This window comes from Danio aesculapii, chromosome 3 (assembly GCF_903798145.1).
Source record: "Danio aesculapii chromosome 3, fDanAes4.1, whole genome shotgun sequence".
In the NCBI taxonomy this organism is placed as follows: Eukaryota; Metazoa; Chordata; class Actinopteri; order Cypriniformes; family Danionidae; genus Danio; species Danio aesculapii.
Window position 1 is genome coordinate 62,280,485 of NC_079437.1, and position 26,077 is coordinate 62,306,561.

General features: G+C 40.0%; 2 protein-coding genes across 2 annotated transcripts in view; both read left to right on the forward strand.

Moving 5' to 3' along the window:
* Positions 1–26,077, forward strand: part of LOC130220617 (zinc finger protein 721-like) — a 44,337-nt gene that overhangs the window by 2,488 nt on the left and 15,772 nt on the right. Inside the window, exons 3-5 of the mRNA XM_056452838.1 lie at positions 853–1,635; positions 8,207–8,308; positions 13,554–14,329. Of these exons, the coding sequence (XP_056308813.1) occupies positions 853–1,635; positions 8,207–8,308; positions 13,554–14,329 (1,661 nt within the window). The remainder of the gene's footprint in view (positions 1–852; positions 1,636–8,206; positions 8,309–13,553; positions 14,330–26,077) is intronic.
* Positions 16,971–25,581, forward strand: LOC130221816 (oocyte zinc finger protein XlCOF15-like). The gene is made up of 3 exons (XM_056454412.1): positions 16,971–17,279; positions 18,749–18,911; positions 24,193–25,581. Exons 2-3 carry the CDS (start codon positions 18,857–18,859, stop codon positions 24,891–24,893), a joined length of 756 nt encoding a protein of 251 aa, XP_056310387.1. The 5' UTR covers positions 16,971–17,279; positions 18,749–18,856; the 3' UTR covers positions 24,894–25,581.

Genomic DNA, 26,077 nt, shown 5'->3' on the forward strand with positions numbered 1-26,077 from the left:
ACCACAATGAGAGACCTATCCCTGACCCGAAGGCACAGGAAGGCGACCCTGTCGTTCACAGGGGAAAACTCCCAACACATGGTGGCTAAGTTGGGGAGCTATAAGCAAGCCCACACCAACCCCCCGCATCTCACATTGAGCAACTCCAGAGTAGAAACCCTTCTCAAGAAGTCGAGTTTTAGAGCCCAAGCTGTGCGTGGAGGTGAGCTCAACTATCTTTAGTCAGTACCATTCCACCTCCCGCACAAGCTCGGGCTACTTCCTTCCCAGTGAGGTGACATTCCATGTCCCAAGAGCCAGTTTCTGTGCCTGACGATGGGGGTTGTCGTGGTCCCAAATTTCGACCACCACCCATTACACAATGCACCAGCCCTTTACGGCCTGCAGGAGGATGGTCCCACGTTGCTCCTTCGGGCTAAGCCCGGCTGGGTTCCATAGGATAAAATCCGGCCACCAGGCGCTCTCATATGAGCCCCAACCCCAGGTCTGGCTCCAATGCAGGGCCCTGGCTGCGCCATACCGGGCGACGTAACAGCCCCTGGGGTTATCGTACTCATAAGAGGTTTTTGAACCGCACTTAGTCTGACCTGTCACCTAAAACCTTTTTGCCTTGGGAGATCCTACCAGGGGCATAAGCCCCCGACAACATAGCTAACCTAATGTTTCAGATAATCAAACAAATTTAAATGTAACACAAGTAACACATTGTGCAGATATTGTACTTTGATGACAAAATGACTTCGGGTCAATTATGTGAGAATCCACTTAAAAGTCACAGTTTGTATAGCCAGTGTTTTCAGTGTCTTTTCTCTTCAGCTCTTGATGAGAGTTTCTATAACTTTTTTATTTCAGACCTCATTGAAGAGAATGAGGAGATTAAAGAGGAGGAACATCATGTCAAAGTTGAGGAAAATCCTTTACAGACTGATGGTATTTCGAAAAAGAAAAACAAGAATTGTTTTACCTGCACTCAGTGTGGACAGTGTTGTGAAGGAAAAGCCAATCTTAAGATTCACATGAGGATCCACACCGGAGAGAAACCATACACATGCACTCAGTGTGGGAAGAGTTTCAGCCAATCATCATCCCTTAATAAACACATAAAGATCCACACTGGAGAGAAACCATTCACATGCACTCAGTGTGGGAAGAGTTTCGGCCAATCATCAAACCTTAGTAAACACATGCTGATCCACACTGGAGAGAAACCATTCACGTGCACTCAGTGCGGGAAGAGCTTTAGCCAATCATCAAACCTTAATCTACACATGATGATCCACACTGGAGAGAGACCATTCACCTGCACTCAGTGCGGGAAGAGCTTTAGCCAATCATCAAACCTTAATCTACATATGCTGATCCACACTGGAGAGAAACTTTTCACATGCACTCAGTGTGGGAAGAGTTTCAACCACTCATCATCCCTTAATAAACACATGATGATCCACACTGGAGAGAAACCATTCACGTGCACCCAGTGCGGGAAGAGCTTTAGCCAGTTATCAAACCTTAATCAACACATGAAGATCCACACTGGAGTAAGAGAGCATATGTGCTTTGAGTGTGAGAAGACTTTTATTACAGCTAGGGAATTGAATCGGCACCAGAGGATTCACACTGCTGCTCGCGTGTACCGCTAAACACAATGATGGCGGCTGAGAGAAGTTTCATAAACATCTAGCTAACAGCACCTCTGCGGCACGTCAAATCTTTACAGTGTTTTTTTATTTGCTGTGGAAAGCCTATTCATTTGTCCTGTGTATTTGCTTCTTTAGGCCCCGTTTACACTGTCAGGTCTTGATGCCCAATTCCGATTTGTTGCCTATAACAGATTTTTTTGCCTGTCCATTTACACGTTCTTTTAATTGTGACCCATTTCCGATTCATGTGTTCACACTAGCCATATATATTTTACAGTGTCGCGCATGTATAAAGGTGGGTTCTAGCACGACATGCGTCACACCTGCCAGGTAGAAATTGTCTTGATGTTAGCTCTGTGAAATATGCGAAGTTCGCCCACCTTTAAAATGACTTCGAGGCGGAGGAGGAGGGAAAGGACTGTCATCGCAGCTTGCGCCTATGGTTTATATATGGTGTCCTCCACTGACTCATCTCCCCACAGGGCATGAAGGCAAGTAACTTCTGCCGTTGGCCACTGACCACTTTTCTCCTCCATGTTTCCTTTGTTGTTGTTGTTTACCGCATCGGCGTCTCCACAGATGCTCTTAATTCTACGTCATTAAACCACGGAGAAGTACCACATTGTCGCAAGTTCAATGACGTACAAAATGGAATGCCACAATAAATCCGATCTGCCTGTTTACATGGTAGTCGCATTGTCACGTATCTAATTTAGATGTGATTTATTTCCACATTTGAAGGAGGCCTGAAACTGATCTCTGATTATCCGAATGCATGCAGTTATTTCGGGTTTACGCGGTCACAGAACCGATCCGACTGTATCATATATGAGCAAATAATCGGAATAAGGTCGAATTTAACTGGCAGTGTAAACGGAGCCCTAGTAATAAAGTTTCTTTATTTTCAAGTTTAAGATTCTGGTATACTACATTTATTTTTTGAGTAGAATACAAACTTGATGAATGTTTTGATTTCAGCAGAGTGAGAGTTCAGTTTTACAATATTAAAACACTATTTGTAAATGATCCCATTTGCTTCTATTAGCTCGTTGGGGGATCTTAATATATCTCAGATATTTACATAAATCAGAGGTAATTGATCAATCTATGGAACAAAATCAATGCCAAAAGTATTGAATTAAATAGCTTGTTGAATCGCACAAACTGAAAAAAATAATACACCGTATTAACAAGTTCTTGCATTTTAATGACTTGAATTGCAGGGTTTGTATTTTTAGGTCCTGAAATTTAACATAGCTGTTTATTTAAGCTGTGAATAGTTCAACTAAAAATATTTCAAACATGTTTTCGTACTTATAAATTCAATAATTCATTTTCAATTTCCAGGATTCACTTACAAAATATTCAATACCCTTTAAAAATACGATGTATAATATTCAAAAGGTAATTTTCAGTTCATTTTATTTTAGTTCAAATTTTCGCTTCCATAAATTCAGTGGCTCAAATTCGACTGTTAAAATTCAACATTACATCCGGGAACTGCAGGAAAAGCAATAGATTGCAGATTGAAGATCGCCAGCTGCTCTTCCACCAGCAGGTGGAGATGGAATAATTTAAGATTTTTTACCCAGTAAATAGACGAGAAAAAAGCTAATAAAGGCACAAAAGTAGCATTTAATATTAATATCACTGTCTTGGACATTATAAGTAATAAAATGAGTATGAGTAAAATAAGTAAATGATCTTTTGGTCATTTATATTTGCCCTTATGTAATAGAAGCCAGTTGGTGATCAAGTAAACCTCACTCCTCGGATTCAGCGACAGACGTTGTTCTGCAGTGCCATTCACAGACTCTTAAATGGGCAGGTGCTCATTTAGCTAAGTGGGGGTGGTGACGGTCGCGTGATTCTCACTAAGTGTGTGTGTGTGTGTGTGTGGGGGGGGGGGGGGTGCTTAATAGGTATGATTAATATAATAATGGAAACACTCTTGTGTTATCATGCTTGGCCAAATGTCACGACTTTCACTTTTCACATTCATAACTATGCATAGGCCCAGATATCATCTGAAACTTCAGAGGTGTTCCCATCAAATATTGGCAGCCATCCAGCATCTCTCAACCAGTATTTGACGTGCGGTGCTGGCTCTCACCGACCGGCCACCAGAGCTCGCGGCCACTCGTTTGCGTTTGCCGCTTACAAGCCGCACAGGTATAAAAAAACATCAAATATTTTATTCATTCATCAATTCATTCATTCTCCTTCGGCTTAGTCTATATTTTAGAGGTCGCCAATCATTTTAAATAATAAAGTAAAAAAATATATATATTTTTTTTTCGTTCATAATATAAAAATAAAGGCCTGCAGTAAGCCTAGCTACTACATAACAATAAAAACAATTAATCTGGACAAACTAAAGGCACCATGGCAGAACCCCAAAAATTAGAAAAATGAAAGGCAGGCAGAGTGTTAAAAAGAAATACTAATTTAGAACCACGGATGACTTAGATGACTTAATAAGAATAATAACAATAATAATAATAAAATAATAACAACAACAATAATAATTTAAATAATGAAACTATAGCCTACCCCAATCCTGAAAAAAGCTGCGTTTAAACAGCACAAACACTTCTAATAACCCCTTAATGCTTATGCCATATATTAGACGGTTCTGTATTAATAACTGAAGACGCTCCTTTAATGCATTTGCTCGCTATGTTAAATTATTTTAAATTACACGTCCCATCCATACCCAACCTTAAATCGTACCTGAACACTGTCTTTATCTAACACTATCTGTCCAACAGTTGCAAGTAAACTGTTTTGTGTGACATTCTCATAAAATCTCTCTGGTTTTGAATTTTGTATGATTATTTTATTTCCTTTCCTGTTTCTCTTACGTTTATATTCTTTAGCAGCCAGTCAATATTATACTTTACATCTATGGAAGAATGAGTTAATAAAGATAGAGAATGTAACATCATGTTCATCAAAAGACGGTTTATGTGCATTAGAGATGAGGTGACGAAAAATAATATTTTAATTAAATTCGGGCGGGTGGCGGGCAGTTGTACCAATCAAATAAAAAAAATATATGTATAAATTGTTAAATATGATCTGACCATACCTACATCCAAAAAATCGAGCACACTTTGAAATAGTCAAATTTTCATCAGGTAGTAATATGTCTAGTCGAGTCTATGAGCAAGTGCTGTGAGCGAGCGCTCCTTCAGTGCAGCAGGGCGCGTTATAGAGGCCAGGCGCTCTCGTCTGAATCCTGACACTGTAGATGCTATTTTATTCCTGCATAGTGCCAAGAAAATTCAAACTAGACCTAAGGTCAGGCATATTAAACCAATTAGCCTATGTTATCTAGACTACACATAGCCCATGTTTAATATAAACTTTTGAGTTCGGTCAGCTGATAATTTTACGTTCATATTGGTTTAGCCTGTTCTATTCTAGACATGTTGTGTATTAGTTATTCGGCCTCGCTTTTACGTTCTGAGGCTTAAGGTTATTTTGCCAGAATTTCTTTCGCAAGCGTAGTATTTCATTATGCTTCAAGTTTGAGGGGATGATCGTAAGTTCATGGGTTATTGGGGCATAGACTTGTCATACAGGCAATTTAGCCTGGTCAGACTTCATGTTCGCTCAAAGAGGGATGGTATATATATATATATATATATATATATATATATATATATATATATATATATATATATATATATATATATATATATATATATATATATATATTTGTTCATTGAATTTCTAATTGTGGGGGTGACTGAGCCTATAAGGCTTAACTACAATATGACGTTTTTATTATTATTTTTTTTTTCAAATGTTTGCCAAAGCATGCGACTATAGCCTATGCCTACATTAAGATATTTATTTTAATATTTTTTTAGTGCCTGTTTTTGGCATATAAAATAGGCATTGTCTGATAGAGATATCAGTTGTTTCCGATTTCTACAAGCTCAATAATTTCCACAGCAAAAAAAAAAAAAAAAATAAATAAATAAATAAATTGTCGAAAAACTGTGCCCATTAATTAGATGTGCAAGACAAGCAGATAAGTTTTTGGGGTTGCTATGGACAACTACAAATGTGAACATTATTAGGCTATAATGTAAATGACTTATTATTCTATCTATTTGCTAAAAAATAAAGTGAAACAGGCATTTAGTAGTAGGCTAAATAGCAGCATGTTGAAATTATGTGTCAAAATGCGTTTTCTATTAGGCTACTATAAAAAAATGTACAGTACAGTGCGTTTAATTTAGACTATTTATTTTTGTCCCTGTGCGCCGATCGAAGACGGAGTTCACTGCTGATATTCGTGTTGGATATTCTGAGAGCTTTATAGGGTGCTTCTCATTTCTTATTTGTGCATCCTCGTTTCCTTTCCTTGCTTTCTTTCCTTGTGTCTTAGCTCCACCCCTCCGGGATGCGAGGGAAGGACGCAAGGAAAAGACTCGAGGACCAAAGACACGTCCTCGTATCGTTTAGCGTCACTTCAAAGCGTCGTCAATTAATGCTGGATTTGAAATAATTGTCATTAACTTCCGGCTGCAAACGTATCCGATCTAGCAACAACCGGCTAAATATTGCAGAACAACGTCTGTCGCTGAATCCGAGGAGTGAGGTTTACCGATCACCAACTGGCTTCTGTTACATAAGGGCAAATATAAATGACCAAAAGATCATTTACTTATTTTACTCATACTCATTTTATTACTTATAATGTCCAAGACACTGATATTAATATTAAATGCTACTTTTGTGCCTTTATTAGCTTTTTTCTCGTCTATTTACTGGGTAAAAAATCTTAAATTATTCCATCTCCACCTGCTGGTGGAAGAGCAGCTGGCGATCTTCAATCTGCAATCTATTGCTTTTCCTGCAGTTCCCAGATGTAATGTTGAATTTTAACAGTCGAATTTGAGCCACTGAATTTATGGAAGCGAAAATTTGAACTGAAATAAAATGAACTGAAAATTACCTTTTGAATATTATACATCGTATTTTTAAAGGGTATTGAATATTTTGTAAGTGAATCCTGGAAATTGAAAATGAATTATTGAATTTATAAGTACGAAAACATGTTTGAAATATTTTTAGTTGAACTATTCACAGCTTAAATAAACAGCTATGTTAAATTTCAGGACCTAAAAATACAAACCCTGCAATTCAAGTCATTAAAATGCAAGAACTTGTTAATACGGTGTATTATTTTTTTCAGTTTGTGCGATTCAACAAGCTATTTAATTCAATACTTTTGGCATTGATTTTGTTCCATATCAATCGCTTAGGCCTTTTCTCATGTTGTCTTTGAGACAGAAGCTGAAGCTCTACTCTGAGTTCCTCCCAGGTGACAGTTCCTCACCCTATATCCTGCGAAAGAAAGAAACTTTGGCCAATTGTATTCGAGATCTTGTCCTTTCACTCATGACCCAAAGCTCATGACCATAGGTAAGAGTAGGATCTTAGACTGACTGGTAAATTGAGAACATTGCCTTTCCCCTCAGCTCCATCACCACAACAGACCAATACATCAACCGCATTACTGCTGCTGCTCCACCAATCTGCCTTTCAATCTCATGTTTCATCCTTCCATTACCTATGAAAAAAACAGGAGATGGCAAGCCACCTTTTTCCAGTCAAGCACCATGGCCTTGGACTTGGAGGTGCTGTTTCTTATTCCTGCCGCCTCTGTCACACTCTGCAGCAAACCATCCCAGTGCATGCTGAAGGTGCATGGCCCATGAATCCTAAAGGACAACATTATCTGCAAATAGCAGAGATGATGAACAGAATCATTGACAGAGGGTCTTGCCAGAGTCCAACATGCACCGGGTACAAGTCTGACTTATTGCTGGCAATGTAAACCAAACTCCTGCTCTGTTCATACAGGGACAGGACAGCCTTAACAGAGTGCCTTCAACCCTATACTCCCAGAGCACCGCACAGAATCCCTTTTCTAAGTCCACAAAACACATGTGGACAGGTTGGGCATACTCCCATGAACCTTCAACCACCCTAGTGTGGGTATAGAGCTGGTCCAGTTTTCTACAGACTGGATAAAATCTACATTGTTTTTCCTGGATCTAAAGTTTAACCATTGGCTGGATTCTCCAATCCAGTACACTGGCATAGACTTTTCTAAGGAGGCTGAGAAGTGTTTTTTTTTGTCACCCTTGTAGTTGAAACACCCCCTCTGGTCCACCTTCAGCTACCCAGTCTAGAGATACTGTCCCCTAACTCAACGTAGAAGCATGTTAGCCAAGACAGCCTCACAAGATCCAGAGACTTGAGCTACACAGGGTGGATCTCATCCATCACCGCTGCTTTGAAAACTACCTCAGTGCTTCAAGGTCAAAAACTCCCCACTTCTGTTGTAAACGGTGTTGGTGTAGAACTGCGTCCAAATCCTGAAGCACCAGATGGTTTGCCAGAATATCTTTGAGTCCGACCATTAATCTTCTTCCATGGTCTCCCCGAACTATTTTTAGACCTGAGTTTTTGCTTGCTTAACTGCCTGGGCTACAGCACACTTGGGCTGTCGGTACTGATCTGCTGCCTCTGGTGTTCTACAGGCCAACCAAACCAGGTCGGACTCCTTCACCTTGACAGCATCCCTTCTGGTGTCCACCACAGGGTTAGAGTGCCGCAGAGAACTGGTCATAGTTCTTCTGATGGTAAGAGTTGAAAATGCTTCTGATATGTAGTTCAGCCAGATATTCCCAGAGGACCCTCACAATATGTTTGGGCGTGCCAGGTCTGTCCACTTCTCCTTTCCTCTGCCAGCGGATCCAGCTCACCACCTGGTGGTGATCAGTTGACCGCTCTGTCCTTTTCTTAACTTGAGGGACCAGGACTTACGGTCAGGGATCAGATGGAACGATCACAAATTGATAATTGACCTCTGGCCTAGTGTGTGCTATGTGCATTGATGGACATTCTTAAGCGGGTCGCACATTGGATGTTTGTTATAGACAAACTGTGACTAGCACAGAAGTCCAACAACAGAACACCAATCGATTTAGTTGAGGAAGGCCATTCCTCCCAATCACACCTCTCTTAAGTATAACTGTCATTACCTCCATGAGCCTTATATTCCCCCAGCAGAACAACAGAGTCCCAGATAGCAACCTCTGAATAACATAGACTCATCTGGGAATCGAGAATCACTTTCACCGTCAGTGAATACGTTCACCCGTAAACTTACATCCACATTCATTTCTATCTGCTCATCTATAATGTTGCTGTTTTTGACTGTTTGGCGCCATCTAGTGTCTGAATAATTTGCAGGTTAGTGTATACTCCATCAGCTGTTTTCATTCTGTCAGCTTTGCATTTAATTAAAGAATTAATAATCTATTACAGCCCAGAACAATGTTTTGTGTCTGATTTTAGTTTTTGGCCAGTAGCCATGTAATTATCAGGATTCAGTACATCCAGGACAGTTGATTTCTCAGAAGAAAACCTTCAGTCTCCTACAACAGTGCTTCTCTTCCCATTGGGCTGCTGGTTAACTTGTCAGGCTTTATTCTGAGATAACAACCTCATGTGTGAACTTTATTTATGTCCCTTACTAATAATTTCAAGCTTATAAATGATACTTGATGCTGGTAAATCTCGCTGTCACAGAAGGTCTGTTTCTAGCAATGAAATACTTCAAGAGGGAAAAAGAGGAATGTAAGGATGTCATGGATGATAAACCTGCACAACACTGATCTTGCCTGCTTATTTAGTGTAAATCTCCACACTGAATAATGACGGCGTCACTGGTGTGCTTCTGCTGTTGTAGTGATCTACTTCAGCTTCAATAATACACTCATAGTACAATAGAAAGAAGAAAAACTAAAATATACAAAGGGGAAATGAATAAAACATCACTCTTTAAAGGAGGAAATTAAACCTTTTACACACTTCAGCTGTTTTTAAAGACTAAAATAGTCTCAAAATAATGCTGCAGTTCTGAAAGGGAATTATAAAAAAGCTTTCTGGTTAGTAAATATACCTTCATGTGTTTCAACTTTTATTAATAAACAAGAAGATTAAACATGTATTTTCTTTTTATGTAAAGCTTCTGTTTAGCAATTAACAAAACCTTAAAAGAAGAATGAATAATCTGACCACTTTTGCCCGAGACTGATTGACATGGAGACCTTTCATTCAGCCACCTACAGACAGCCAATTGGCTTTCGCTGAGTCGCTTACAGGCAGCCAATCAGCTTTCTCTGCTCAACGGAAAATCTCCCGCCCACGGCGCACAGTCTGAGGTGGAGAGCGGAGAGTGCAGAGCTTTGCTGTTTGCTGTTGAATTCCTTTAACTCCACTTCTGTTACGGGTGTTGTGCGTCTATTCAAAGTAAGTGTATTATATCTGACCTTTGTAGCGTTCGCAGATTTGCTGCAATTATCTTGCGGGTTGAACTGCTTTAACATATGTGCTCAATGCTAATATACTCTCTTGTTTTTAGCTCGATGCTACGCTGTAAACACTTGTGTAATGCGTTACTCACGGGTTATCTGGGCACCTTTCATTTGTGTCTCCATCTCATTCATTCACTAAGTGCTTGTTTCAGAGGTATGTTGTAAACAACTTCCCAACAAACACATTTGTTACAGCGTAGAAATGATTGATCAGACTGAAAGAGCTTATAAGACTTTATCAGTGTTGCTGTTATTTGTGTGTTTTTAACTGATTAATGATGTTTCAGAAACACTTATGATTGTCAATTATATATTGAATATTTAATACAAGTGTTGTCATGAATATAGCCAGTGCTGCTGATATGCCATTAAAACATAAATATAAGCAAACAGAATGTTAATTAGAATAATTATCTCCTCCTCCAGTGTAGCTCCACCTCCTCCACTGAAGCTCCTCCTCCTCCAGTTCAGCTATAAACACTGGAATATTCCCATCAGGCTCCAGTGAAGAGTTGATTGAAGGACAGCGAGAACATGAGTGATCCAGAACCCTGCAGAATTAAACATGAAGACACTGAACAACAAATAGGTTGGTGTTTATTCCTGATTCTCAACAATGTTTATACAATTTGTGTTAAGTTGATGCTGTATTAAGCACAAACTGTGCTGCAATAATATGCAAGCAGCATGTATGTATGTGTTATTTTTGAGTAAAATATGGATAAAGACACAGAAACAAGGCTTGAAAGCATGTGTAAATGTGGACCTGATCACAGCGCATCGAGCTGTTATTCTTATTGCTTCGATGTGGTTTTCTTTTATTGTGATGTAGGACTCGGCCATGCAATACTCTGCCATTTGTGTTCGGTCTCTTCTTAGAGCCGGGTCATGAACACTTAGCTTCAAGGCTGATTTATACTTCTACGTCGAGTGATCAGCGTGACCCACGGCACATGCCTTGCGCATGGTTGTGCATTTATAGATCTACGTGCTGTTTGTGTTGCTCTGCAATAACACTTCTGAAACACTGGCTGGCAGTAGGTTTTTATGTTCCTCTGTGTAGACGCGGGTGTTTTGTTTTTCCCTAACGCCACAAGTAGCTAAAACTCGCTTATTCAGAGGGAGGAACTGGCAGACGTGCAACAACTTTAATCATGAAGGTAAACACAAAACAAAAGTTTCCATCTGGAGCTCCTTTGGGCTCGCAGCTCTCAGCGCCGCCCACGCTCGTCACCAGTACCAAAGCCGACCAATCACAGAGCTCGAGTTATGTGTTGCGACAAGTAGTTAAATTTTTTGAGAGGTGTCTGTCAGTGTTTGCGTCATCCATGACGTAGGTTATGCGCCGATGCATATGCTTGACGCAGAAGTATAACTCAACCTTTAGTCAGGCAATGTTGTTGTGGGTCCTCTGTGACCTCTTGGTTGAGTTATTGCTGCGCTCTTGGGGTAATTTTGATCAGCCACTCATAGAAAGGTTCTCCACTGTTCCATGTTAGACAATGGCTTTCACTACAGTTTGCTGCAGTCCAAAGCTTTAGAAATTACTTTTATACTTGTAGGTCTCAAGTATTTTCTTTGGATCTCAGCATGATGTCTAGCTTTTGAGGCTCTTTTGATCTACGTCACTTTGTCAGGTTCTATTTAGGTGATGTCTTGATTGTTGACAGGTGTGGCAGTAATCAGGTCTGGGTGTGGCTAGAGAACTTGAACTTGAGTGTGAGGAAGCAGAGTTATTAGAAGGGGGAAACCTTTTAACAGAGAACTATGTGCAGGGGTTGGACAATGAAACTGAAAACCAGATTTTAGACAACATTAAATCATTGGTATGGTGTGGGTCCTTCTTTTGCGGCAAATGCATCATCAATTTGTCTTGTGCTGTGACTTTAAAAAGGGTAAAGATGTTCATTTGGTGTTGGTCCTATAATTGGTAAGTTGCCGGATGCTCTGCCACACCTGCCAGCTGTTGTTTCTGTCCAAGTGTTGCTCAATCCTCGTCCTGCCAGTTGCCAGTAAGGCACAGAAAGAGAAAACATTCCCTGTCTATTTTACTAATTTTACAAAAACGTTTAATTTTATGAGATCTGTGTAATTTTCAGCATTACAGAAGTGCAAGTTACCTCTGCCAAGGGTCCTAGAATTTGGACTTGTTGCTGGTAACAGTCTGGATGATCCTTTGCTTTGGTCAGGAGCACATGCCATCCATTTCTCCCAAAAATAGCTGAAATACTGATTCATCTGAGCACAGTACACATTTCCACGGTTTGATGGTCCATCCCAGATGCTTCCGAGCCCAGAGAAGTTGACGGCACTCCTGGACACTGTTAACATAGGGCTTCCTTTTGGCACAGTACAGTTTTGACTGGCGTTTGTGGATGTAACTACGTATAGTGGTACTTGACAGGTTTACTGCAGTAGTCCTGAGCCCATGTGGTGATCTGGCTTATAGATGAATGACTATTCTTGATGCAGCGCCCCCTGAGGGATCGGAGATCACGGTTGTTCAGCTTAGGCTTGCGCTCTTGTCCTTTTACGCACTGAAACTCCTCCAGATTCCTTCAATCTTTTAATGATGTTCTGCACTGTTGAAGGTGAAATATCCAAATGTCTTCCTCTCTTTCTCTGAGGAACATTGTGTTTAAACATTTCAATAACTTTCTCACGTATTTGTTGACAAACTGGCGATCCTCTGCCCATCTTAGCTCCTAAAGGACCAGACTAGGGCTGCTCTACCCTGTTCCTGGAGATCTACCTTCCTGCAGATTTCAGTTGCAACCCATTTCAAACACACCTGCCTGTAATTATCAAGTTCTGTTCAGGTGTGTTTGATCAGGGTTGGAGCTGAACTTTGCAGGAAGGTAGATCTCCAGGAACAGGGTTGAGCACCCCTGACTAGACCTTTCTTGATTCTGCTTTCGTACCAAATTATAACTACAATCACCTGTTGAAATCACCTGTTTCACATCATTATTTCACCAATTTACTAGATTACCATCCCTAAAACGGATGTCACAATGTTTTTTGAAATGTGTTTCAAGAATCAAAATAGAAATACGTGTTTATTTCCTGAAGTAAACAATAAAAATCATGAGGAACACATTAAATGATGTTTGCTGGCTCGTCTGCAATGAAATACAAGTCTAAGTAAATGTAGAAATTGCGTTTTTTTATTTGTGTTATCCATACTGTCCCAACTTTTTTTGATTTGGGGTAGTGTGTGTATAGGGTGTTTTCAAATCTGTGTTTGGGTTATCAATACGACCAAAGATGACAGTATTTTAAGCTCTTTTTATGGTCTTCGCTTAAGAATGTGCTAAAATGTCTATATGCATTAATGGACCCCACCAGGTAATAACACAAGATCAAACTAGATGGGTTTGTTTTACATTAATGTGCATCAACATTACAGTTTGTGTAGCCAATGTTTTCAGTGTCTTTCACTTCAGCTTTTGATAAGTTTCTATGACTTACTAAAGCCTTACCTTTTTTTATTTATTTATTTCAGACCTAATTGAAGAGTATGAGAAGATTAAAGAGGAGGAACATCATGTCAAAATTGAGGAAAATCATTTACAGACTGATGGTGATTTGAAAAGGAGAGACAAGAATTGTTTTACCTGCTCTCAGTGTGGAAAGAGCTTTGGAAGATCAAACAATCTAAAGTGTCACATGAGGGTCCACACTGGAGAGAAACCGTTCACATGTACCCAGTGTGGGACGAGTTTCAGCCGGTTGTCACACCTTAATCAACACATGAGGATCCACACTGGAGAGAAACCATTCACATGCACTCAGTGTGAGAAGAGTTTCAGCCAATCATCACACCTTAATACCCACATGTTGATCCATACTGGAGAGAAACCACTCGCATGCACCCAGTGTGGGAGGAGTTTCAGCCACCAATCAACCCTTAATCTACACATGAGGAGCCACACTGGAGAGAAACCATTCACTTGCACTCAGTGTGAGAAGAGTTTCAGCCACTCAACAACCCTTAATAAACACATGCTGATCCACACTGGAGAGAAACCATTCACATGCACTCTGTGTGAGAAGAGTTTCAGCCAATCGTCATCCCTTAAACTACACATGATGACCCACACTGGAGAGAGACCATTCGGATGCACTCAGTGTGAGAAGCGTTTCGGCCAAGCATCATCCCTTAAACTTCACATGATGACCCACACTGGAGAGAGACCATTCGGATGCACTCATTGTGGGAAGAGCTTCAGCCACCCATCAACCCTTAATAAACACATGAGGATCCACACTGGAGACAAATAAGTCACATGCACTCAGTAGCAGCTTATCCACTGTCGGGTCAGCGTGAGCCAGGGCTTTCATCTTACCGGGCTGAGCCAATAGCCCAGGAGCTCGAGCAGTGATGTTGAAATTGTCACGTTTCCACAGTAAGGGCAATAGAACCCTGCCTCCAGAACACCCCCTGAATCCAACATCACACAACCTGCCCGATTCAGCAGGAAAAAGAGAGTCAAATCAGAATCACACAGATAAGTCGCACCATTGCATCATCACGAAACGATTAAATAATTTACACTGTACAGCAGTAAATTACATGCATTTTCACTCATTATATTCGTCAAGGGATCTCGCCACTAATGGAGGGCCTGACGGCGCAGTGTCCCATAATCTAAAACCACAAGACTTTTCCGACAGTAACTCGGTAACAAAGTATTCTAGAGCCTAACACCAAACAGTCACTTCTGGCAGCTAGCTATCTGCAACTCACATGGCCGCAAGCTGACAAGCTAAGCAGGGTTGCGCCCGGTCAGTACCTTGATGGGAGACCAGATGGGAAAGCTAGGTTGCTGCTGGAAGTAGTGTTAGTGAGACCAACAGGGGGCGCTCAACCTGCGGTCTGTGTGGGTCCTAATGACCCAGTATAGTGATGGGGACTCTATACTGCTCAGTGAGCGCCGTCTTTCGGATGAGATGTTAAACCGAGGTCCTGACTCTCTTTGGTCTTAAAAAATCCAAGGATGTCCTTGGAAAAAGAGTAGGGGTTTAACCTCGGCATCCTGGCCAAATCTGCCCATCATGGCCTCCTAACCCTCCCCATATCATAATTGGCTTCATCACTCTGTCTCCTCTCCATCAATCAGCTGGTATGCGGTCTGCCGCAATATGGCTGCCGTCGCATCATCCAGGTGGATGTTGCACACTGGTGGTGGATGAGGAGATTCCCCCTAATGTGTAAAGCGCTTTGAGTGTCTAGAAAAGCGCTATATAAATGTAAGGAATTATTATTATTATTATTCAACCCAAATGCACCAGAGACCCCTAAAACATCTCAAGATTGTTTTTCCCTAAGCTATGACAACTAATAGGTAGGCTAATTGTCCTTTATTTAAGAGAACACTGTAAGGGTGTTGATGTCGTGGACATGCATCTGTAAATTTTATAAGGGAACATTAGGGAGATCCTGAGCAAAAATAGTGTAGTGTTTGATGCAGAGTAGAGTTATATGACTTTTACTCTGCATCTCTTGTGTGTGATTGCAAAACTAGTGAAATGGCCCCAGATCTTCTTTAACTGACTGACAAACTCTGCCCTTGCCTTCACCCCTTGCCAGCTGGCCCACTTTGGCTCAAGGTATTCGGCGGGCCAAAAAAGGCTGGCCAATAGCCATATTTCCACTATCGCGCCTAAAGCGAGCATGCCAAAGCCAGTCGCGTTTCCAGTGTCACTTCCAGGACCTGATCGGGCCAAAGCGGGGCTTCCTCAGGGCCAGCGGCTGGCTTTTTTCGGCTCGCCGAATACCTTGGGTCAAAGAGGGCCAGCTGGGGCTTCAGGGCCCCAGATAGGTGGGGTTTGCCCGAGTCTGGTAAAGCTAGCGTGCCACCATTATACTAGTTTACTGCTGGCTCTAATGTACTGTCATTTGTTTGGTTCGGTTGTCTTCATTTTAATCGTCTCGTGATGATGTGATAGGTCTGCTTTATCTGCCTGCCTGATTCCTGCTGAACTGGGCGGGTTGTGTGGTGTTTGATTCGGGGGACATTCTGAGGTGGGGTTTGCGTGATGCACTGCCAGCTGCTAGCCCAACAGTGGAAACGTGACATGATTTCGGCCTCACTGCTTGAGCTCCTGGGCTATTGGCGTGGCCCGGCCCGATTAAAAACCCTGGCTCGCACTGGCCTGACAGTGGAAATGCAGAACATAAGCTGAATGAGAAACATCACTGGGAAGAAACAATGCATCAAAAAAGGTGGAGCTCCGGGACAGTTAGTTCGCAGAGTACCAGGGCCTGAAGTTTGGAAAGCACCTTCGTTTGTCCTGTGTATTTACTTCTTCTATTAATAAAGTTTCTTTACTTTTAAGGTCAAGATTCTTTCTAGTTTACTATATTAACTTTCTTGAGTAGAATACAAACTTGATGAATATTTTATGATTTCTGCAGAGCGACAGGTATTCAGTTTTACGATATTAAAACACTATTTGTAAAAAGTGTTTCCAGTAGGATGACGTAGTGTGTATAATATTGTGTGGGAAATAATATTAGATTGAGCAATCCATTAAGCTTAAATGGCTACAACCTTTATTTAAAAAGGAATCATCTTTTTGGTTTGAGATTCCTACAGATATATTGAAGATGTGGTGGTATTCATTTTTTTGTTGCAGAATGATTTTGAGGCGTCTAAACTTCCCATCATACCCTCTGCTTTTCATCCACAAGTACTATTATACTGGAAACTGATATTTAAACATAATTTTAGCCCACATAACATATCTATTTGGAAAACAGGTGTATTTTGTTGAACAAAAAATCTTTGTTTATTGATGAATGGTGGAGGGATATGGTCAATAACACATGTTATGGATAATTGAGGAAATATGTTGACTCTTGATGCTTTCTGTAGAAAATACCAAATAAGTTGTTCTCCTAAAAGATATGATTAAATTATTAAGAATAAATGCTTGCTAATGGTTAACCTAGTAAAGGAACAAATAAAATAATCTACAATAAATGCCAAAATATCTTAAGGCGATACAATCGGCTTTCGCTGAGCGCCAACAGGCAAAGGCAGCCAATCAGCTTTCGCTGGACGCCCTCAAACAGCCAATCAGCTTTTCGCTGCTCAGCGTGCAGGCAAATCTCCCGCCCCCGGCGCTCAGTCTGAGGCGGAGAGCGGAGAGTGCAGAGCTTTGCTGTTTGCTGTTGAATTCCTTTAACTCCACTTCTGTTACGGGTGTTGTGCGTCTATTCAAAGTAAGTGTATTATATCTGACCTTTGTAGCGTTCGCAGATTTGCTGCAATTATCTTGCGGGTTGAACTGCTTTAACATATGTGCTCAATGCTAATATACTCTCTTGTTTTTAGCTCGATGCTACGCTGTAAACACTTGTGTTAATACGTTACTCACGGGTTATCTACAGGTGCAGTCTTAAAATGTATTAAATCTCAAAACTCAAATTTTAGACCTTAAAAAGTCTTAAATGTAATGAAATATTGTGTTGTAGGTCTTAAATCTTTTTTTAAACAGGTCTGAATTTTCCTTTGTTCATGTATTGCTATCAAATCTGGCCAAAACCCATACAATCACCAACAATCATCTCAATAAAACTTTAAACTTTTCATTAAAAAGCTCATTTTTAACTCTCTTTATCATAATGGTTTAATTATTTACATTACAGTAACATTTGTGTAAAAGTTCTCCATCTATTTACTGCTGAAGACACCGACCTGGACAGATTGTTGTGTATATATTTAGTTTATTATAGTCTTAAACTTTTAAAACATTTGTTCATTTTTATTTTAAAGTGTATGTTGAAAAAAGTGTATGGATACAAGTAGAGCTTGCTTGTTTTTACACTATTTTTAAATATTTAGTTAAGAAATAAAATCTAAAATATTTTTATTAGTAATAATAATTATTGTATTAATAAATTATAATAATTTTTTGGAAAGGGCAAATAAAAATCTTTTCCATCTGGGCCATTTGAACAATTCATTAGCCTTTAGCCCTTTATGGGTCTAAGATTTAATTTCCTAATGGTCTTAACCCTAAGCTTTCATCTGGGCACCTTTCATCTGTGTCTCCATCTCATTCATTCACTAAGTGCTTGTTTCATATTGATCTTTTTAACTTAAAATATGCTTGTGTAAACCTCTGAAGAGACGCAAACGCTTTATTTAGCAGTAAAGCAGAATGTGGAATTAGTATAGTAAAAAACACTTAATTTATTAAAGTATTGAGAGATAAATGTAAGCAATCAGAGACATGATCACGCTGCACACATGAGATGTAGAATCGGCCACTCAAGACTTACACACACATTTATTGAACAGGGAAGAGAAACCTATGTGTAACTTGTGTGAGAATATTTTGATGGTAAAACATATTTGAACAGAATGTATATGTTTAAATGATATTAGAGAATGTTTTTATTCAGGAAATATTTGAAGGCAAATGTTTAAAAATGTGTTTTCTGGAGGAATTTTACAATATTTATCATTGATCAGACTGAAAGAGCTTATAAGACTTTATCAGTGTTGCTGTTATTTGTGTGTTTTTAACTGATTAATGATGTTTCAGAAACACTTATGATTGTCAATTATATATTGAATATTTAATACAAGTGTTGTCATGAATATAGCCAGTGCTGCTGATATGGCATTAAAACATAAATATAAATGAACAGAATGTGTTAATTAGAATAATTATCTCCTCCTCCAGTGTAGCTCCTCCTCCTCCAGTGAAGCTCCTCCTCCTCCAGTTCAGCTGTAAACACTGGAATATTCCCATCAGGCTCCAGTGAAGAGTTGATTGAAGGACAGCGAGAACATGAGTGATCCAGAACCCTGCAGAATTAAACATGAAGACACTGAACAACAAATAGGTTGGTGTTTATTCCTGATCGGGGTGGGGGTTGGGGGGGGGGGGGTGTTTGGCTTCTGGTGTCTCTGAGTTTCAGTTGGGCTGGGCAGTATATCGAGTTGTGGGCATATATAGATATGATTCCCCAACGCGATGCGGTGTTATCCAATATCGTTCATATTATTATGGTTTGAGACCACTCCAAGGCAGCACGTGAGCTCCACTTGCACAAATGAACGCATGCGCAAATGAATGATTCACTCCATGAGTCATACAAAAGATTTGTTCAAAATGAACGAATTGTTCAAGAACGACCCATCACTGACACGACATGGAGGAACACGCAGTGCCGGTGTTGTATCGAAATCTGACTCCCCCTCGCGTGCAGCATGTCACACAGCACCTGCAGCTGTCACAGCGCTTTATCAGACACCTTCATCCATCATTTCTTCTGCAATTGACAGCACTAACGAACCCAGAAACCTTGTCAAACTAACAAGCAGCACCTGAATGTTTTCACAAGAATGGGAGGAATTTATACTGCATAGCGAAAGTGAAACCAGCTCATATTCACTGATCATAAGTTCAGGATTTATTACACGACGCTCTCTTCTTTACATTACGCTATAACAGATTTAGCTCTGCGTTCTGCTCTGTTATAATGACTGTTTACGTTTAGGCTGCATTCACACGGCAGATCTTGATGGTCAGTTCTGCTTTTGTGACAGCAAAAATCTGAATCTGATTTTTATTTTTTTTATTTTTTTATTTTTGCTGACCTGCTTACATCATCTTTTAAAAGCGACTCGTATCCGATCGTCTGCATTTACACAGCACAATGCAAAGACGCGATGACCAGGAAAAAAAGAGCGGGCGCTGACTAACAGCTGATAATTAAAGAGCGCTCTTTTCTCTGTATGTAATCTGTTCGCAGCTTTTGACAAGCTGTTTTACTATGGTTTATGACAGAAAGCTTCTCGTTTGTCCATCTTCTTTTGATATATAGGCTTTTTTAAACCTTTAGGCATCTTAAAGTCATGTCCATGGTGTTATTTATGCACGTGATGTATGCACTAGTTTTATATTGGTTATGTGGTGGACATTGCGCTCTCTCGCTCTCGTTAACATGCTGAAATACCTGTGCTATATGACAATATAAAAGCTGTTTTAGTCCTCGTGTGTGAGATTTAAGGTTTGGGACTCTACTGAAGTCTGTTCTGATATGAAAGCTACGGTTTTTAATGACGCACATTGACAAGTGAAAATCTGATCTACCTGCTTACACTGCAGACACAAGAACACAGATCTGCTTCATATCGGATACATTTCCACATATGAACAAGGCCTGAATCTGATTTGAGTAAATCTGAATCCATCTCATTTGTTCCTGCTTACACACACATGGGCCATATCTAATCTGTGCCACATGGGAGAAACAAATCAGAATTGAGTCCCTTGAACAGTGTAAATGCAGCCTCATATGCTTAACCAGCGTTTCATCACAGCACTCTGAAACTATTTCGTTACTTCTCATATCTATAGTCTATTCGCTTTCATCTCTTTATTTAATATTTAGTAAAACAAGTTTAAAAAAGAACAAAACAAAAGGAAAAGTGTATGATTTTTTACATAGTGTGTAAGACTTCTCTTTAGATATCTTGGATATGTGCACTGTTTAATAATTGTGCACAATATATACATGTAAATGTGTAACTAAAACACATATACAGCTGATTTAATTGTTTATAAATCACACAACTATACAGGATTATTTACAACAACACTGTAATTGTGACATAACATGCTGTGTGTTTCATATTTACATTTATTGTGCTTCTTTTCTATCCGACAATACTTTGTTGTGTTCCTATTTAAGTGTGCTCCATTTTTGCTTTGACAATGTAGCTGTTTACTATGGTTCTGTTTACTTTATTTGCACAGCAGCAGAGTTGTGCTGTCTATAGTGTTAAGCAGAGGATAAAACCCTGTACTGTATTTACTTATCAAAGATTTTATGTAGAATTTAAAATGTTGTGCAGGAGAAAAACCTGTATTTTATTTAGCAAACATTTTGTGCAGCTGTTTATTATAAATATATTTTGCTCAAACTGCTTAATAATGTTTTAATAAAGGCTTTAACTCTCAAGTAACCATTCATAGGGAAAATACCAGATATACATCGTATAACATCATTCCTCCTAAAAATACCCAGAAATGATTTTTTTGCCCATATCGCCCAGCCCTAAGTTTCAGTGCATTTAACTGATGCGTTTCTAAAAACAGTTCGCGGAGAGAGAAAACACTGTTATTTACCCTTATTTAGCAAAAGCACACACATTTAGTTGTTATTGTGAGTGTACACAAATAACAGTAGACCCCTAACAGATTTGATTGATGTATTGATCTTATCTATAAGATCAAAACTGAAAGTGTAATTTTAGTTAGTTTTGGCAATATCAGGACAAGACGCCTCAAACTGCGTATACGCGGTCTTTGACCCCTGAGGGTTAAGGTGTTTACACTCGAAGAGCAGCATTTACAGCAGATCTTTCAGTCCAAAATATTGTAGTGATATTAACATACTGTAAACTTAGTGACCAAATCATTTTGACTAAGGTATGTCTTTACAAACTGAAAGAGTCGCCCGTGAATAAACAAACACAGAACACTGGTCACACACCTACCAAATCTGTAGAGACAGGACAATCAACACCAACTGGAGCCGAGTCTTTATTAAAAGAAGACAAGCAGCAAATCCGGATTCACCATTTCCAGATGTGAAAAGCTCTCGGGTAAAACATGCTCCTTACAGACATATTGTTATCACGTGTTAGCAGACCACTATAATCCACACATGTCCACATGCCAGCTGCTCTCTCATAGCGGAGAAATGAAAACAAACCATTGTTGCAGCACATTTATAAATAACACTGATGACCCATGTCTCCAAATAATTCTTCTTCCACTTGTTTTAATGACGGTTGCAAACACAACGTGGCGTCTGTCTGAACACTGTGACAGGTCAAAAGTGTCAAAGAAAACTTTTCGCAAAGACGTCATGTTGTACCCAACAGGATCTAATCGTCGTGAAGCTGCTTCAACATTTCTTTTTAAACACATATATGACTGTCAACACTCAACAAATGTGGTTTGTGACCCTTTTTTCACTTTCATTCTCTCGTATCCAGACCTCTACATTTTTGCAGCTGTAACTCTGTCATCTGAACTGAGTCATTGACAGCTGATATTAACCAATATATTTATGTTCAGTTCAAGAGCACTGGTCCAATCAGAAGAGCTTCAAGTCGGAGCAGGCATTGTGGGATTTGTTTACTGCAGCAAGTTGACGTATTTTAAACTATAGAGTGCTGCGTTTCATTCTGAGTTGCGTGAATTCAGATCAAATCACTTTTATTGTCACATCATTAGCAGCACGTGCATGTGGTGAACATTTACAGTGAAAACAGGTCGCACGGCAACAATTTCATGCACAAATGCTCCCAAATATATTGTCAAGAGTTCACACTTGATGAGTTCACGCTGATGATTGATTATAAAGCTTGTTTGGTATGAGTCCCGGGAGAGAGCCCTGAGCTCATAAGATCCTCAAGCCCGGGGCTCCCTCCCATTTGCAAGGCGAGAGGGGAGTTTGAGCTCACGTAGATCTCGAGAACCGCCCTGCTGTAGTAGCTAGTGAACAGATAGTGATTGCTCTTAAATGATAACCACTTACTAGGAGCATGTCTATAGGGCTGATTTGGATTAGTCAGTTAACCTAAGTGGCATGTTTTTGGACATGTAGAGGAAACTGGAACCTGGGGGAAACACACGTGAGCATGGGGAGAATGTGAAAACTCAGCACAGAAACGTCGGCTGACTTGGTAAGGACTAGAACCAGTGACGTTCTTGCTGTAAGGCAACAGTGCTAACCACTGGGCCACCGTGCCACCCATCTAGGAAAGGAGGAGGAGTAGGGGTGGAAGGGTGGATTCTTCAAAACGAAGATGGTTGTGATATGGAACTGAGGGTATTTATAGTGGCTTAGGAATCGTCTGATTGGTGAATCATAAATTGAATAATTTGGTACGGCTGCAAGCAATCATAAGCATGTGATCCTTTCGAAATTAGCTTATAAATAAACTTCACTTGAAGAGTTCACACTTAGCTGATGATTGATTATAAAGCTTGTTTGGCATGAGCCCCGGGAGAGAGCCCTGAGCTCATAAGATCCTCGATCCAGGGGCTCCCTCTTGCCTTGCTCCCGTTTGCAAGGCGAGTGGGGAGTTTGAGCTCAGGTAGTTCTCGAGAACTCCTCAAGATGCCTTAAGTTTGGGACAGCTGAAGAATGTATTGAAGAACCCCCCCAAAAGGCAATAAAGATTGAAACAATAACCGGCTGCTGAATGGAAAGTGTTATAAAGATGGTACCAAGAGAGGGTTTGCAGGAGCAAAGATGGAACCGGTGCAGAGTGTGAAAGGTTTAGGTTAGGGTGATCACTACAGCTGAAGTGGTGTATTGGGCAGTTTTTGGTTGAAGGTTTTGATGTTGTTGTTGTTGGAGTTGTAGTTGTTGTGGTAGCAGTAGCTAGCCGATGTGGAGCGGTCTTCAGAACGAAGATGGCTGTGATATGGAACTTAGGGTATTTATAGCGACTTAGGATTCGTCTGATTGGTCAATCATAAATTGAATAATGCGGGACCAGCTGCAAACAATTATAAGCACGTGATCGTCTCGAAATTAGATTATAAATAAACTGTAATCTTGAGTGAATAGATAAAATTTCGGGTGCATATGTGACCAAAACGGTCACAATTTCGAGCCCTGTTATTATTATTATTATTATTATTATTGTTATTATTATTATTATTATTATTAATAATAATATTGTTAGGGGTCGAGCACCTATGGTGCGTAGGCCCTATTGGAATTGCTCCATTTATTCTTCTTCTTCTCTAGAATGAATTGTGATTTTTGAGGGTCTAAACATGCTCAAACTCACGAAACTTTGCACATGCGCCAGAAGGGTCAAACATTTGTTTATTATAGGTTTTGGAAGTGGGTGTGGCAAAATGACTCTACAGCGCCACCTATGCACTTTGGACGAAGTGGCCCCCAAGCTACATTTCACGCAGATCAAACATGCCAATACCTACGAAATGGTCTCTTGGAGTGAAATCTCAAATCCAACAGGAAGTCGGATATTTCTAACTTATCAATATTACAGTTTGCGTAGCCAATGTTTTAGTGTCTTTTGACTTCAGCTTTTTAGACATTATAAAAACAAATGTTTGCTTTATTTCAGACCAAATTGACGAGAATAAAGAGATTAAAGAGGAGGAACATCTTGTCAAAATTGAGGACAAAACTCATTTACAGACTGATGGTATTAAGAGAAAGAAAAACTATTTCATCTGCACCCAGTGTGGAAAGAGTTGGGAAGAAAAAGCCAGTCTTGAAATTCACATGAGGATTCACACTGGAGAGAAACCATTCACATGCACTCAGTGTGAGAAGAGTTTCAGTCAATTATCACACCTTAATAAACACAAGAGGAGCCATACTGGAGAGAAACCATACACATGCACTCAGTGTGGGAGGAGTTTCAGCAGCTCATCAAACCTTAATGTACACATGAGGATCCACACTGGAGAGAAACCATTCACATGCACTCAATGTGGGAAGACTTTCAGCCAGTTATCTCACCTTAATAAACACATGATGAGCCACACTGGAGAGAGACCATTCACCTGCACTCATTGTGGGAAGAGTTTGAGCAGCTCATCAAACCTTAAACAACACATGAAGATCCACACTGGAGAAAAACCATTCACGTGCACTCGGTGTGGGAGGAGTTTCAGCCAATTATCACACCTTAATAAACACGTGATGGTCCACACTGGTGTGAGAGAGTTCATGTGCTCGGAGTGTGAGAAGACTTTTATTACAGCAGAAGGATTGAAACGGCACCAGAGGATTCACACTGTAGAGAAACCTAAGCCATGATCAGTGTCTGAGTATCACTCACTCGGCACAGCTTAGTGGATATAAAGCTGCACACATGACATAAGTACAGCAAACATTTTGTGTGGAAAGGATGTGTCATGTCTGAATAATGTTTGAAAAGGCTGAGTGATGGTAAAGGGCAGGGATCACCAAACTTGTTCCTGGGGGGCCAGTGTCCTGCAGATTTTAGCTCCAACCCTAATCAAACACACCTAAGCTAATCAAGGTCTTACTTGGTATACTTGAAACACTCAGGCAGGTGTGTTGAGGCAAGTTGGTGCTAAACCCTGCAGGGCAGCGGACCTCCTGGAAGCACCGGACCCCTGCTATAGTGTTTTCCAACACTTGTAAATGTGTTGTGCTGCTCATGTGTACCAATAAACACAATGATGGCAGCTAAGAAAGAACAGGGTCGTAAACATTTGGCAAACAGCACCAGGGCTGCAGAATCCTGCATTTGTTCTGTTTTGAAGTGAGGAACGGGATGTCCCTGGTGCTGCTGTTTACTTGTTATCCAGCTTGACAAGCAAGACAAAGAAACCACACCTCAAAGAAGGCGGAGCTCCTGGAGACGCCCACTGATTGCATTATCACCACAGGCCAATAGGAGCTCAAAGGTGTTTAGGAGCCAAAACCAATTTTCCCTAAAATTTTAGCAAGCTGTTTCTAACTGCTTAAATGAACTCAAGACTCAAAATTACATTATTTTAATTTGTTGTTCAGTTTGGTTTGCAGTATACCAAGGCCTTAAGTTTGGAAAGCCTATTAATTTGTCATGTGTATTTGTTTGTTTTATTAATAAAGTTTCTTTATTTTTAAGTTCAAGATTCTTTCTAGTTTACTACATTTACTTTGAGTAGAATACAAACTTGATGAATAGTTTATGATTTCAGCAGAGAGAGAGTTTAGTCAACAATATTAAAACACTATTTGTAAAATCTGTTTCCATTAGCTCGTTAGTAAAAAGAGTTTAAAAAGAATAACACATACATCATGTTTAGTTAAATCAGCTAATTGTACAATTGCTTCGGCCTTTTCTTATGTTGTCCTTGTTCAATGGATATTTGAGACAGCATTTGATATGATTTGCACTCATTCATATAAAAGCGACTGGCATAGTCTTGCTAATTTGATCAACTCAAAGTACTGGCTTAAAGTCAGCGAGAACCAAAAGTTACTGAGAC

Bases quoted from the DNA above. Each gene is read 5' to 3' on its own strand.
- LOC130221816 (XM_056454412.1), top strand. From the start codon at position 18,857: ATGAGTGATCCAGAACCCTGCAGAATTAAACATGAAGACACTGAACAA. The intron at 18,912-24,192 runs GTTGGTGTTTAT...GCTTTATTTCAG, and splicing joins AGACACTGAACAACAAATAG to ACCAAATTGACGAGAATAAA.